The sequence below is a fragment of the Pleuronectes platessa genome, chromosome 11 (genome assembly GCF_947347685.1).
Source record: "Pleuronectes platessa chromosome 11, fPlePla1.1, whole genome shotgun sequence".
Taxonomy (NCBI): Eukaryota; Metazoa; Chordata; class Actinopteri; order Pleuronectiformes; family Pleuronectidae; genus Pleuronectes; species Pleuronectes platessa.
Window position 1 is genome coordinate 6,831,585 of NC_070636.1, and position 14,295 is coordinate 6,845,879.

General features: G+C 39.8%; 2 protein-coding genes across 3 annotated transcripts; one reads left to right on the top strand and one right to left on the bottom strand.

The window, feature by feature from the left end:
- Positions 1-60: 60 nt before the first annotated feature.
- Positions 61-3,881, bottom strand: fam98b (family with sequence similarity 98 member B). The gene is made up of 8 exons (XM_053434052.1): positions 3,534-3,881; positions 3,283-3,431; positions 2,503-2,631; positions 2,237-2,412; positions 1,616-1,696; positions 1,367-1,483; positions 890-1,057; positions 61-792 (listed from the first exon to the last, which is right to left on the bottom strand). Exons 1-8 carry the CDS (start codon positions 3,569-3,571, stop codon positions 541-543), a joined length of 1,110 nt encoding a protein of 369 aa, XP_053290027.1. The 5' UTR covers positions 3,572-3,881; the 3' UTR covers positions 61-540.
- A 1,337-nt stretch (positions 3,882-5,218) lies between these two features.
- Positions 5,219-8,482, top strand: LOC128450539 (uncharacterized). 2 transcript variants are annotated; one of them, XM_053434053.1, is made up of 6 exons: positions 5,219-5,442; positions 6,042-6,377; positions 6,477-6,731; positions 6,808-6,852; positions 6,986-7,071; positions 7,446-8,482. In XM_053434053.1, exons 1-6 carry the CDS (start codon positions 5,379-5,381, stop codon positions 7,557-7,559), a joined length of 900 nt encoding a protein of 299 aa, XP_053290028.1. In that variant the 5' UTR covers positions 5,219-5,378; the 3' UTR covers positions 7,560-8,482. The 2 variants fall into 2 exon arrangements, with proteins under 2 accessions (XP_053290028.1, XP_053290029.1); XM_053434054.1 differs by having other exon boundaries at positions 6,811-6,852.
- The last annotated feature ends 5,813 nt before the right edge of the window (positions 8,483-14,295 follow it).

The following is a 14,295-nucleotide window of genomic DNA, read 5'->3' on the forward strand; positions in this document are numbered from 1 at the left end:
GTCTGTTACGCCACCGTGTGGTAGGAATGAGCCACTTCCATTACAAACATCAGAGGCAGGTTACATCATAATTCTTTATTTTTTTTCTTTACAAATCCAGAGATCAAAGAGAATTACAGTCGTGTGTAGAGCTGATAAATGAGGTAATAATTGATATTTTATAGTTAATCTTTCAGAGGAACTAGAACACGAGTCAGATGCTGAATCAATCTAATTTTTCTCAACTTATGTCTACATCAGTTAAAAACCCTTGTTCAGGATAACGATTCTCTATTTTTATTCCTATCGTAGTGACATAATATCTCATATTTTCACAACAAGAGTATTAAGGGAAATAAAACACTGATTTAAGTTTTCTATAAAAAAAAAAGGAGCATTTGAAATCATCCAGAGGAGGAAGATTTGTCTCTGAATACTGCAAAGTCTGCTTTCGTTTTTTGGAAATGTCCCTCGTCCATGAAAACACAGGAAGCAGGATTCAGTTCATATGAAGAAAATAAAATCACTGCACAAAAATATAAAGTCTTTAGAAATTGAATGCTAGAACCGTCCTCTCTTCCCTCCGTGTCCATCATGTCCTCCTTGGTTCCACCCTCCGTCGCGACCGCCTCTCCATCCACCTCCACCTCCTCCGCCATGTCCCCAGCCTCCTCCTCCTCCACGTCCTCTGCCGCCACGTCCTCCCCACCCACCTCCGCCATCTTGTCTTTCCTTCCAGGCTGGCATCTCGGGAGGCGGGGCTTGAATCTCGGAGGGACGCCCCCCTCTGTCTGGTACTCGGCCCATCCGGACCTGTGAGAGGAGAGAGAAGAGAAGCGCTCGTTTCTGACTGATGACAAATTTCTGATCGAGGAGGTTTCGGGGAAAAGGTATAAACGTCTGTCTCTACCTTGTTGACGGCGCAAGTGGTTTTGTCTCTGCTGGAGCCGCTGCTCGTCTTCACCACGTTGCAGATGTCCTCTCTGGCCGCCAGCAGCTTGGCCATGTCCACGTGGGACTGTGGCCTCAGACAGTGTCTCTTAGGCTGATAGGCGCTCGCCATGCTGTCCACCTTCACCTACACACACACAGAGAGAGAGAGAGTCCAGTCATTTAGGGTGAGGATCCCGTTCTTCAGAGTCAGAGCTTTAAGCGCATTGAATTCCAAATCATACATGCAACATTAAATTAACATGTCACAATAAACACACAGGGGTTCAATCTTAGGTGTTTATTAGTATTTGGTCACTTGGCGTCTGTGTCTTTTTTTAAACTTGAATTAAAAACGTTCTCCAGGATGTGGGCAGACGTGTTTCTTTGTCGATGATCCAGTCTGATTTTGCCGTTAAAATCCTGCTCATCAGTTTATGAATTGTACCGAACGTACCTTAGCTCGGTCGGACCACCCGAACGACTGAACCGTGACGTCGAGTCGTTTGATGAGCATCCTGCGCCGACACTCGTACTCTGAGGACAGGACCGTGTTGATGCCGTGCAGCTTCGCCTGCAGAGTCAAAGACACTGACTTAAATCCAAAGTGCACAAATAGATGATACAAAAAACAACCAGCTCCGGAAACACAGATCTAATCATTAATGCAACGTGGATTATTTCAGGTTGTTGTTGTTTTACGTACCCACTGTTCAGTGCTCAGAGATTTGTTCAGAACTGGACTTTCAATGGAACCATTAGGAAGCTCTTTGATGAGTTTTTCCACCTATGATGACACAACATGGTTTTATGTGTTATTAACACAATACATTTAATGACAGATGTTCCAAGGGAAGGCAAAAAAAGAATTTTAATAATAATAATACTAATTAATTAAAGTATATAATGTAATGTACAGTATAACATGTTTCCAGGTAGTATCTCTGTTCGTTTAAGTACTGTGATAAAAGCAGAATAAAACATCCAGTTGTTTTACTAATACTATTTACTAATAATAGTGATGGTGTCCTTATTCTATAGCCAATACATTGTTCTATCAACATTTGCTTTATAATAATTAGTTGAACCAAACACCTTGTCAATTGTCGTTTTCAATTATGTGATTGAAATAAACATAATATTGACATAGATTATGTTAAGTGAGGAGAGTTCTGTAACAGTTATTGCCCCGAAATCAAATTAGTTTCTAAACCATAGTTCAGAATATGTCATCAAGTTATAAACATAAAACCAAACGACTTATTAAAAAGAGGTTTGTCAGTGCTGATTGAATAAATCTACTTTATAAATCTTCACTCTGTCCCACCGTGTTTTGGATTTGGGTGAAGACTCCCTCTGCGTCACCTCCTCTGGGCTCCGGCAGCTTCAGGGTCTCACAGATCGATGAAACGTCCTGAAACAGCGGATTCTCCTCCTGGTGTTTATCGGCGACTCGTCTGCTCCTCACAATCTGAGCCGTTTGAAGCTCCGAGCTGAGGAACACTGACACGACACAGACACAGGAACATCAGTCTTCAAGAACTAACACACTCGGAGCCCCGTAACACAACGAGTGAGGGGACAATCACTTACACACAAACTTGAGATGATCTTTTGTGTGTCGCACGGCGCCCTTGAGAATCCCCGACACGGCTTCCTCGTGGGGACAGTGCAGCTCCTTCAGCAAACCGCTCATCTCCAGCTGGAGGCCGTCCACGTCCTCTGAGGTTCGATGGGACAGGAAACAGACACCATGTTGTGTTCAAATGTCCAATGGGATGTAAATCTTTAGAGGACAGTGACCAGTTCATTTACATTCATCTATTAAGGCTTAATCCTTTTTGAGGGGTTGGTGGGGGGGGCGTGGAACCGGGTCTACATCCCAGAATGGTCCCCAGTCCATACAGAGACCAGCAACTGATCACTATCACAGCTACAGTCAACTTAGAGGCTAGGGGTTCCGTATCTTGCCCAAGGACACTTCGGCATGCAGACTAGGCAAGACTGGTATCGAACCGCCGACCTTCTGGCTAGAGGATGACAGCTCTAACCCCTGACCGGTAGTTTTTCTATACTCTAGCCCTATGAGATCATTTGTAATTTCTAAATAAGGGCTGTACAAATCAGATGTGTTCGACTGATTGAGAACATGCAAACACAGATAGGCCCCAAATGGGATTCGAACCTGCAACAGTGCACCACAACAAAGTCTTCCAGTTTACACCTGCGTGCATCTCCACCCCCGGGATCAAACTACATACGTGTGCTGCATAAAAACACGTGATCAACACCAGGAGCTAAATCATGGCTGCAACATGCTCTGCGCCGTCACAGAGGAGGCGTGGTCCCGCGTGTCAAACCCATGTGTCTCACCTGGACCGGACGTGATCGTCTCCTCCAGCCCACACAGCGGCTGCAGCCTGGAGGCCAACCACCGGCACAGCTCCACGTACTCCTGCGAGGAAAGGCCTCCCTCTGCGGCCCGGAGCAGCGCCTCCTCCTCCAGCAGGGGCCCGTCGTACCTGAGGAGGTCGGAGGAGCAACACGCGCACACACACAGGAGTCAGTGACAGGGGAAGCTAGCACCAAGCTAATGTAAACATGCTAACCCTCCATTAGCTTACCCCAGCTGCTCCAGCGTGTCCAGAATGTCGCACTCCATCGTTTTTTTATATCCACGCGAGTTTATCCGTTCACAACATCACCACGAGTCCAGTTTGTTCTTCCAGCGTCAACACGAACACAAGGTTTTCATCCATTCATGAAAGAGCCTCCATGCTGCTCCGGTGACGTAAAGGAGCCGGAGGGAAACGTGTGGACAACGAGACTTTAGTTCCGGCACAAAGGTTCCGCACAGTGTGCACGAGTACTACGAAACATAATTGAGCAAAGGCCCGATTATTATTATAATTATTATTTATTTATTCCTAGCAAATTAATTGGATTTTTTGAGAGTTTTAACAAGCAAGAAATTGGTGAAAAAGTACGTGTTATGGAGGACATTTCAATGGGCGTGGCAAAATGGCTCAACGGTGCCCCCCAGTTTCCTCAATTTTCTCAAACCGTGTAAACATTGAGGTCAGCGAAATGTTATTGGTGGTTGGTACTTTCCAGGGTTGAGCAATCCTGGTTTAAATTGTAAACCTAAGCATCAGGAAAAATAAACTTAAAACATTTAAACACCTTTTGAAACTAAATTGAGCAACAATCATTTATTTATAAAGCTGTATTTATTCTATTGTTCTTTTTTCTCTACTCAGGATTCATTGTTTCTCATTGGATCTCTCTGGTGTATTGTCTTTCCCCCAAAGCACAAAAAATAATAAAGGTTGTTATTATTATTATTAGAAGTAGGAGTAGCAGTAGTAGTAGTAGTATTAGCAGTAGTAGTAGTAAAAGTAGTAGTACTAATATCAGCTCCTCGCAAGAAGTTAGGAGTAGAAATGAAAAGCTGTGAAGGGACTTTCTGGATTTGGTTTTGTAATGTCCTTTATTTCCTCACTGAACCTCAGCTGACGACCATTTATAGAAAATTTCTGCTTTTATTTTCCATCTCCTCTCTCTCCTCCGCCTCTTGTCCGTCAGCTGCTGCTTCTTCTTCTGCTGTATTATCAACCATGTGATAAATGGTATATTTTCTTTTGTAGAGTTTATTATTTACTCTATAACCAGACCCACGGTCAGATTCTTGTTGAGTTTAATGCTGATTTTGTTGTATCTTTGTTTGTGTGTTGACAACAGATTTCATTATCAAGACTGGATACATTTCTTTCTTTCTTTCTCTCTTTCTCAGTAAATGAGTCGGACGTGAGAGGCAACTTCTCGTTTCTACTGAAGAAACTGTGTTCCTCGTCACACTGAGTGATGTGTTGAGTTATTTTCAGACACAGGGAAGTTTAAGATGTGACAACGACTTTGAGACATGAAGGACTTTTACTTGTTCATTTACTTTATCGGTCCACAGGCAAACTTATTTCAATCCACAGCTGGAAACCACAGAATCCCATTTGATTCACGTTAACATTTTGAAGCCCAATGCTATTTATTAATCTTATTACAGAAAAGTCCTCAATGTACATGTGATCTGAAAAAATGGTTAAATAACTCTTGGCTCCATGTGTTTTAATATGAACCTGAATAAGTTACATTAATTCAGTAACTTCAAGATAAATTATAATTTTTTAACACAGGAAAAAAAACATAAACATGTGACAGAAATTCAAGCTCGACCACCTGTAAAATATAAAAGTCCAGATGTGAAACTGCTCCAGAGGTGACGTGTGTCGTCCTTTATTTGGACTGAATCTACTGATGTTTGCATCACTCATGTGAATGAGGGACAAGTGTCTAAATGAAGCACATGATAACAGAGGAGACATGTCCCTGAGGGGAAGTGACCAACGGGAAGAAAACGCCACATTGCACTTTCTACTAAGAACTGGGAAGCAGGAAATAAAGAAATAAGAAGAATGGATGAAATCAAACGGATTAAAAAGTCTTTACAACTGCTACTGGTGCTGATTCCGTTTACAGGTGAGAATAAACACAATCACACAACATTTATGAGTGTGAATAAGAAGAATAATACCAGATTGTTTGTGTTAGCTTTTAAAAGTGAAGAGTTTCACTGATCTGTTGTGACACAAGTCCAGCACATTCAGGGGACAAATGTTTATGAGTACTTTGATATTGTAGTTGTGTATATTTGTGTAATGGATCATTCCTCATATTTTGATCTGCCCTTTAACTCACGGTTTAACTGGTTTGATTTGATGGTCAAGGTTTCAGGTTTTTGGCCTCTCGCACATCTCAAGTCTAATTTCTTCAAATTCTGACCAGTTGTCTCCTCGAATGAAAACTTAACAGATTTGATTTCAGTGATCAAGTGTCAGAGTGACCTCATGAGTCTGGAAACAAATGTACGTAAACAGGAACTGCATTCAAATGCAGGGAGAAAACTCTAGTTGATGTTTTTCAGCTTTATCTTGTCAGTCAAGCTCCATTTTTTCTAAATTTAAAAAGTTATGTGTAAAAGAATCCTCACATTCAGAAGTGTATGAAAATATCTAAGATAAGAGTCTTTTTCTTGGTTTAGTTTAATTGTTGCTTTCTCTCTCTCATTTCCTCCACAGAGCTCGCTACCCCATCTTCCTCCATCATCGTCAGAGCTGGAGCTGAAGCCACTTTGCCTTGTGACAAAGTGAGAGATGATCATGTGAACTGTGGAGCTGCTACCTGGCTCTTCACTTACTCAGTGTGGTCTGGAGCAGTAAACCTGTTTGTAAACAGGCAGCTCGACACATCTAAGATTTCCAAATCTAAAGCAGACAGACTGCGTCTTGCTGCAGACTGTTCTCTGGTTATCAGGGAGGTCACAGCTGAAGATGCTGGTCGATACGAATGCAGACAGTTTGACCTGAAAACACAAACACGTGAAGATCATCGGGTTTTGATCTCTGTGGTCAACGGTGAGTAAAAGAGTCTCTTCATAAAAACATTGTGATCATTCTGATGGACATAGTTTCACTCCTGTTATCTTTCTCTCACAATATCTCCATCATCACCAGTGACTGAGCACAGCAGAACTGATGAGGTGAAGTTGAGCTGCTTTCTGACACCATCTGGAATCTGTACTGAAGTGAAGTGGCTGTATATGAATTTAGATGTGCCTGAAAACAACACAGACCTGAAGACATCTCAGTTTCACTGCTCGGCCAATGTGAGATTCTCAAAAGATAAGATAAAGAACTATAGCTCATTAACATGTAAAGTGAAGGATTTTCACAATGAGGGAACGTTTTCCCTCATCCCTCCATCATCAGGTGAGGAAACACAGAACACAATGAACTGCTCCTGATCCAATGAATTCCATTTGTTAATACATTTCTTTTTCTCAAGAAGCAAAGAACAAACCAGCTCCAGGAAACAACGAGATGTCAACAGGTACTGAATATTCACTGCACCTCTCACTCGTCTCTGTGCTGCTGCGTGTTGACAGACTTCATGTTAACAACATGTGTAGATACAGGAAGTTGGACTGAACAGGAAACTGAAGCTCTCGTCTTTCTGTTCACAGATTGGTGGTGGTACATTCGTCTGGTGGTGGGTTTTGCCGCAATGGTAATATTGGTGGTGATTCTCATCGGATGGAGAAGAAACAAGGTGGGAAAATTCACAGATATGAAACTAACACGTCACTTATAGAGTTTATACCTCCTCCCGTGATTTTATTTATCTTGTAATAACGCTATAAAATAATCATGTCATCATAAGTTCTAAAGTTTTAATGTGAAAGTTAAAGTTATGGATATCTATTTGTGTTTTGATACTTGTTCTTATGCTGTGGTGGTTTTGTTAGAACTGCATTAGGTAATACATCCTATTCTGTCTTTTCTTTTAATTCCATATTTTATCATACTTCCTTATCAATATTTGTATTTGTTGTATTCTGGGAAGCACATTGAACTACACTAACCTGATGAAAGGTGCTATACAGATTGATTGATTGATTGATTGATTGATTGTATATCCTTCAGATCCAGGGTGGTGATGTCGCAGTGGCCTTTGACACTGTGGAAGCTCCCTCCTCTTCTACTGGACCCTCAGCTGATCCCAGCAGCCCCTATGCAAACGTCACATTCATACAATAGTAGAGTCTCATTTGACATCGATATATTCATAATAGGAATCATTTGTTACAACTTTCTGCTGTGAAAACAAAGTCACTCGTAATAGTGTGATTCTCATTAGATAGAAAAGAAAAAGATGTGGGAACATTCCCAGAAGAAACTTTGGTTTAGTTTAAACCACTGCCAAGGCCCGACAGTCTGTAAAGTTTTATATAAAAAGTCACTTTTATCGTGTGGACTGGATTTAACAAGTTTCCTGCCATTTTTATTGATTCTTAAAGTTTGTCGTCCAAAACCTGGAATATTTTATACTGTATCTTCATGTTCTTCTGATCCAGCTGCTACTCTTATAAATTACTTTTGTACTCTCTTGATTCTTCCTGTTCTGGGTTTGTACCCTCATGGTTGATGCACTTATTGTAAGACGGCTAAATGAAATGTAAGGAAGTGTAATGTATGATGATATGATGTGAATGATTGTCTATGAACCAATGTGTTATTAAAAGCGTTTTGCCCAGAGTGCCAGAGGGGGAAGCTATACGTTAAGTTACTGCTGCAATGTTTAAGTAATAATAATAATCATAAAATGGTATATCTTCATATAGATATCGTACGTTTAGCTTAATGAACCAGATTATTAATGCTCGAGTATTGATTATTAGGTATTTCCCATTATATGAAACTTTATACACTTTACTCTAACATATTATAGTGCAGCTTCCATTCTCAACAGCCTATGACATAATAATCTAACACCCTCAAGTGCAGTTGTTACTGAATAATCAGTTCATTTATGTTTGTGTACTTTCAACATCATTTTAATATCATCATTAATTTATATTTTACACATTTTATTACAAAGGCTTTTTAATTAAAATGTGAAAGCACGTTAAAACTGTGATGGGCATTAATAAGAAATAAATAAAAAGATATTTACCTGCTCACGGGTCTTAACTGGTTTGGTTCTGGATAAAGTTTTTAAAGGAAATATTCAAGTGCAGATTATACTCACATTTCCACACTCACTCCCCATGAGCCGAGCAGAGGCCAGAGGTCTTCTGTTCTCTTCTTATACACACAGGATAAAAGATGTTACACCTTTTACATTTCATTGGAGATGAAGAAGAAGAAGCAGTTTCTGTTAATGGAAGGAAAAACTGCTGAAAGACTACTCTCCTGCCACCTACTGGCTACCACAGGTTAGTTCACATCAAACTAGAAAGACTCAATAGTGTCAAACAAACTCAATCAAGGTGCAACATATTACACACACACACACACACACACACACACACACACACACGTACAAAGATACAAGTTGTAATGTAAGAGTTATTTAATGAGCAAACACTGGGAATTTAAGAAAACACTCAATATTAGAGAAATAAATCCTGGATCCACTCCGATCCAGATCAGCACCAACATCTCTCGTCATTCCATAAGTGTCGTCTCGTAGTTTTTGCTTACAAACAAACAGTGTTGTGCAAATTCACACCTCATGAACTAGTTCAAAGTTCAGTTCATACAAGTAAACATGAATAGTTCACGTTCATAGTTCACCATTTAAATTCTGAACTAGTTCGTAGTTCAGTTCATTTCATAGTTTTAAGGTGGAAAGTGAGAATGAAAGACTTAACTTGTTAAAGAAAAACTTATCCATCACTACCCCTTAGGTGAAAATATTTTCTACTTTACTACATATATTTGACAGCCTTACTTAAAATGACTTTTATATTTTTGGCTTTTAGATACTGGATGATTTAACATACTTTAAAAACCTATTGTAAGAGAATAACCCAGTACTTCAAACCTTGTCTTCGGACGCGAATCACAGTCTGCTGTGATGTCCTGAGGCTGCCCCCTGCTGGCTACTGGGTTAATCACAAGCTGGTTTGTGCAGCTTGTGATTAACTAAAGTTGTCCATAAAAGAAAATCTTTAATATCCTTCAAGGGCAATTTGATGTACAACCAGCAATCAGTACACGACAAAAATAAACCAATACATACAATGTAAATAAAACACAATATAAAAACCCTATAGACTAGGTAGCAGGGGAAAATTAGCTTTTAATAAATGAATTGATAAGTCGACCAACAGAAAATTACCCGTCAACTATTTAGATATTCTCGAAACATTTCACTTTTAACTACTACATTTAATTTCCTGTTGTGTATCTAGTAATTATTAATGTTGTTGACATTTCCTTGATAAATGGGTGGAGGTTTTATTACCTCTGCTAAGGAGGTTATGTTTTCATCTCTGATTTGTCAGTCAACAGGTTTATGCAATAAACTACTGGACCAATAACCACACAACGACCACAAGGAAACTGCATGGATCAGAGATGAACCTATACGGCTCTGTTGAGCTCTACTGAGTGCCAGTCTAGTGAATGAGTGCGCTTTGGCCTCAGGTGTGTCCCTGACGTACAAGCTGCGGTGATACACTGCGGTTAGAGTCAAAGATGAATTAAAAAAAGATTAAATTATTAGGTGCACAATTCAGAAAGCACCGCAAAGTAGAGGAGGAGAAGAAACAACAATATAGAGGTAAGAATCACCCCGATTGTTGACATTATTAATGTTTATTTGTGTCGACATGACATGATATGCTATCAGTACAGGACTCTTGATATTTTTTATTATATATTTTTATTGTTTTTTATAGCTTACAAATTTGTCTGCCTGTGTGTGCATCTGTTTACAGTCCAAAAGTTATTGGGTAGGAGTGTCGGAGCTACGAACAAGAAGTGTGTCGTGTTCGCTGGATTTTAATAAAGTTACACATAAAGAGAGAAGTTTCCTGGCGTCTATACGCGAGGACGCTACAATATGAACGTGTTCACCGTTCAAATTTATTATTTGTCATTGAGTAAAAGTGAATGTGTTCAATGAACACGTTATTTTGCGTTCGATCATGCACAACACTGCAAACAAACAGACGGGTGAAAACAACATCCCTTGGGGGAGGTCAAAGAAGTTCTGTACCTTCTTCTAATCAATGTTATACTTTTATGGTTTGACTTCTTCATTTCTTCTTCTTCTTCTTCCTTCCGAACACATAACTTTGTTGTGTCCGATCTGTCGTGACGACCACATCATCAGCTTGAATGAACTTTATCCTCTGTACGTTCAGATGTAAATAGAGGAAACACAATAAAGCCTAGACAGCAAAAGATTAAAACTCACCATTTTATTATGATAATGTTATTTGATATGTCAAATTACAAGTGTATGATGTAACATAAAAACAGTTACAAACATATGTATGCATATTTACATTATATATTTATGAAAAGTAATGAGCTACATCTGTATGAAGAAAATACAACTATGACATGAGTTATTGGGACTATAAATTTTACATCATATACTTGGTATTCTCGAACCATGAGAGGAAATACCTAGACGTGTAGAAACCAATATAGAACCAGAACGAGAGATGTTAAAATTGTAAGATGGAAACTAGGATGGACGTGAGGCACTTTTTTGAGGTTGTCAGGATGTGAAAGCCGATGGCACTAAAAGGGGGGAGGGAGGGGGGGGATGAGGAGAGGGAGGGATGCACAGGAAAGAAAATATGCACAAAGAGTGGAAAATAAAGAAAAAGTAAGCAAACAGGCAGTGTTTACAGAATAGTTAAGAGTAGTACCATTTATACTGCAAGTTTCAAAACACAAATGTTTTCCACTATTTAGAACTAATCACATAAATGTTACATCAAGCGCTGTAAGATGAAAAAAAGCTTACATAGAGTATCATCAGTGCACCAAAGCATCGGGGAATCGAAACATAACCACTCAACTGCTGTGAAAAGTAACCGTCTTTAAAAACAATACACTGAAGAGAAACAGGTTTATATAGCTTCTTTCTTTTTTTTAAACTTTTTTTTTTTTTTTAAATCTACACAATGTCAAGAATGTACACTCGTATGCATTCCCAAAGATATGCACACTTTTTCCAAGATTGAAAGAGAATAAAAGACTAGCAGCAAAGTGGTTAAAACTGAAGTCTTATATAATGCAGGTCAAAAAAATATATATATTAAAGCGGACAGACACATGTTGCATATATATAATACAGTACATGACAGGAAGTTGCACTGTGCTGGTTAATGCAGAACGAGAAGTGTTATTTCAGCATTCTCTACACTTTGTATAAATGCACATCCTACATTTTGCTTCTCAGCCAGCAAGTTTTAATCAGGTTCATCAAACCTTGGTTCAGCTCGCAATGAATGCAGGGCAATCCAATTCCAATGGGAGAATATGGCGGCCAACCAAACATTTGGTTACACACCAACCCCACACGCACACGGAACATACACACACGCACACACACGAGAACACACGGAGTAACACTCGCGCACACATGCACAAGAGTCCACTTCATCACGCAGAGCAATCGGACATTTATAAACTCGCCGTCATGGTTGTACGGCGGTGTCGAACGCCGCCGCCGGAGAGTTTTAGGGTTTAACAGTCGTTCATAGCTGATTTTCTCTGTCAACACAATAAAATTAGTGATTGTATCTAGCAGCTTTATATGTGTGTATGTAAATATATATATTTATATATTTATATATCAAACTTTTGAAACAAGTGGACTGACACAACTGTACCGTGTTAGCACTATCCTTCCTTCTACCGTACAAAACTAGAGAGAAACTCTATTAGAAGCTCAATAGTCATTTTCCATCACAGACGCCCTCTACTTTTCAATGTGAAATAATACTAAAAGGTGACCTATGTACATAATGCTGTCAATTGAAGCTACAGTATATGCTGACAGCGACGATAAATACAGTTCTATCTTAAAAATTTCCACAACAACAAAAATAAAAAGACAAACAAAAAAAAGAAAAGCTGGGATTATTATCAGTACTTAAATATAGTGTTAAGTATTTACAGGTGTTTGGAGTTTGGTACCAGGAGTTTGTTTGTCTACCCACGTAGCTTTAAAGTGTCCTGTTCCCGTCACTGACTCGCTCTGCACGGAGGTCAATGTGTTTCCCACGTTAGAAAGTTTGCATAGTAAGTAAAGGGAGCATCGGTCGGGGGGGGAGAGAGTTAGGGAGATGAATGTTTCTCCTGCCACGACATTATTCTATTGTTTTTTAACCAGGAGCGACGGGAGGCGAGAAGAGATGCATATCGGTTAGCAACAGCAAACATGGCCGTGGTCGCACCAATTTTGGCTGCACATTTCAAACATGCCTCAGGGAGGGAGAATTTCCACCGGGTGGCCAATCAGAGCTGCTGTTCCTCAGAATAGTTAACTGTTGTGTGAGTCAGATATGTTCGGTTTTGGTTTGCAGCCTGCCCGGCCTCATTAGCTGTCTAATCAATGCGGCTCTCACTCTGTACGGTAAACATGTAGCTAGAGCCAGAATCTGGTTAGCTTAGCTTAGCTTACAGACTGGAAACATTGGGGAACAGCTCGTCAGGCGCTGCTAAGAGCTGAGAAATCCACCTACACCTCTGAAGCTCCCGGATTAACACGTTACATCACGTTTGTTTACATGAGCCAAATGTAGAAATGACAAGTTGCAGTTTAAGTATCGTTCCTACACTTTGTTTTTTTAAGTGAATTAAAGAAAAAGGACACAACGCGTTAAAGAGGGTTTTTTAGAGGGTTTAAGTGAATTTCCCTGAAATGACAAATGCATCTTCTGATCATCTCTCTGTTCGCTGTTTTGTGAAACCTGATGCTGGGTCAGTACTGTTTAGAGTCGAAGCCTTAATCACATGGTCAGTGGTAACGTTACATGACATCAGATAACCAGTGCATATGAGGACCTATACGTGCACACACACACACACGCACGCACACACACACACATTCATAACATCCGTATGTTTTTTTGTCTTTTCTGTTTTCAAACACATGACTAAGATACTCTAAGGTATTCCTGCAACAATGCATTCATTCACTCGGCCTGTTTTTAAAAGAAGACACATGGAAGGAGTGGACTAACGTCAGAAGAACGACAAACGATTCATGGGACAAATATGGGAATTTGAAGAGGGTGCCGCAACCAAAGCTTGGAGAGCAGTGCTTAGAGGAGGGTTTCCCCTCACACCAAATACGATGTTTAAATTAGTAAAAACAATTTATGTACAGACTAATTCTGAAATCTGAGGGTGTTCTCAATCAAAGAATAGCCTAATTTAAGTGCCTCATCAGTTTAACCAAGGAGCACTGTAACCCCTGTACTCACCAAAACAAAACTTGCTGGTTGAGCAACATTTCAGCCTTTGTTTCAAAAAAAGAATTATAAAATGAGCAGGAAAAATAACAATGAGGAAACAGAAGAACAATTTCACTACAGCAGTAAATAAAAGGACTAAAAGTGAGATTCACTGGAGTAAATGAAATCGTCATGTATCCGGTTTCGATTTGAATGGTTCAAGAGGTTCTAATGCTATTTTTGTGGCGTGGAAAACGCTATTTTCGGGGAACTGAGCATGGTAGAGTCGTTACCATTTTTCCCTTCTAATCATGGAATCGATCCCTTTATTTTGGAATGCAATCAGATGGTCTGAATCACCTCGGGAAGGCAAGGTCATCATTGAAACATCTTATTATGAATGTCAAAAGCTATGCCAGCTGTACCTTCAGAAACAAGCTTACGTTTTGAGTCGATGGAAAAGGAAAACAAGGAAATCAATTGGCCAAACATCCACCACAGCAACATCTCTCAAATGTTAGAATGACACTAAATATGGTGGAGTGAGTACCCCAAGAATTAGAGAG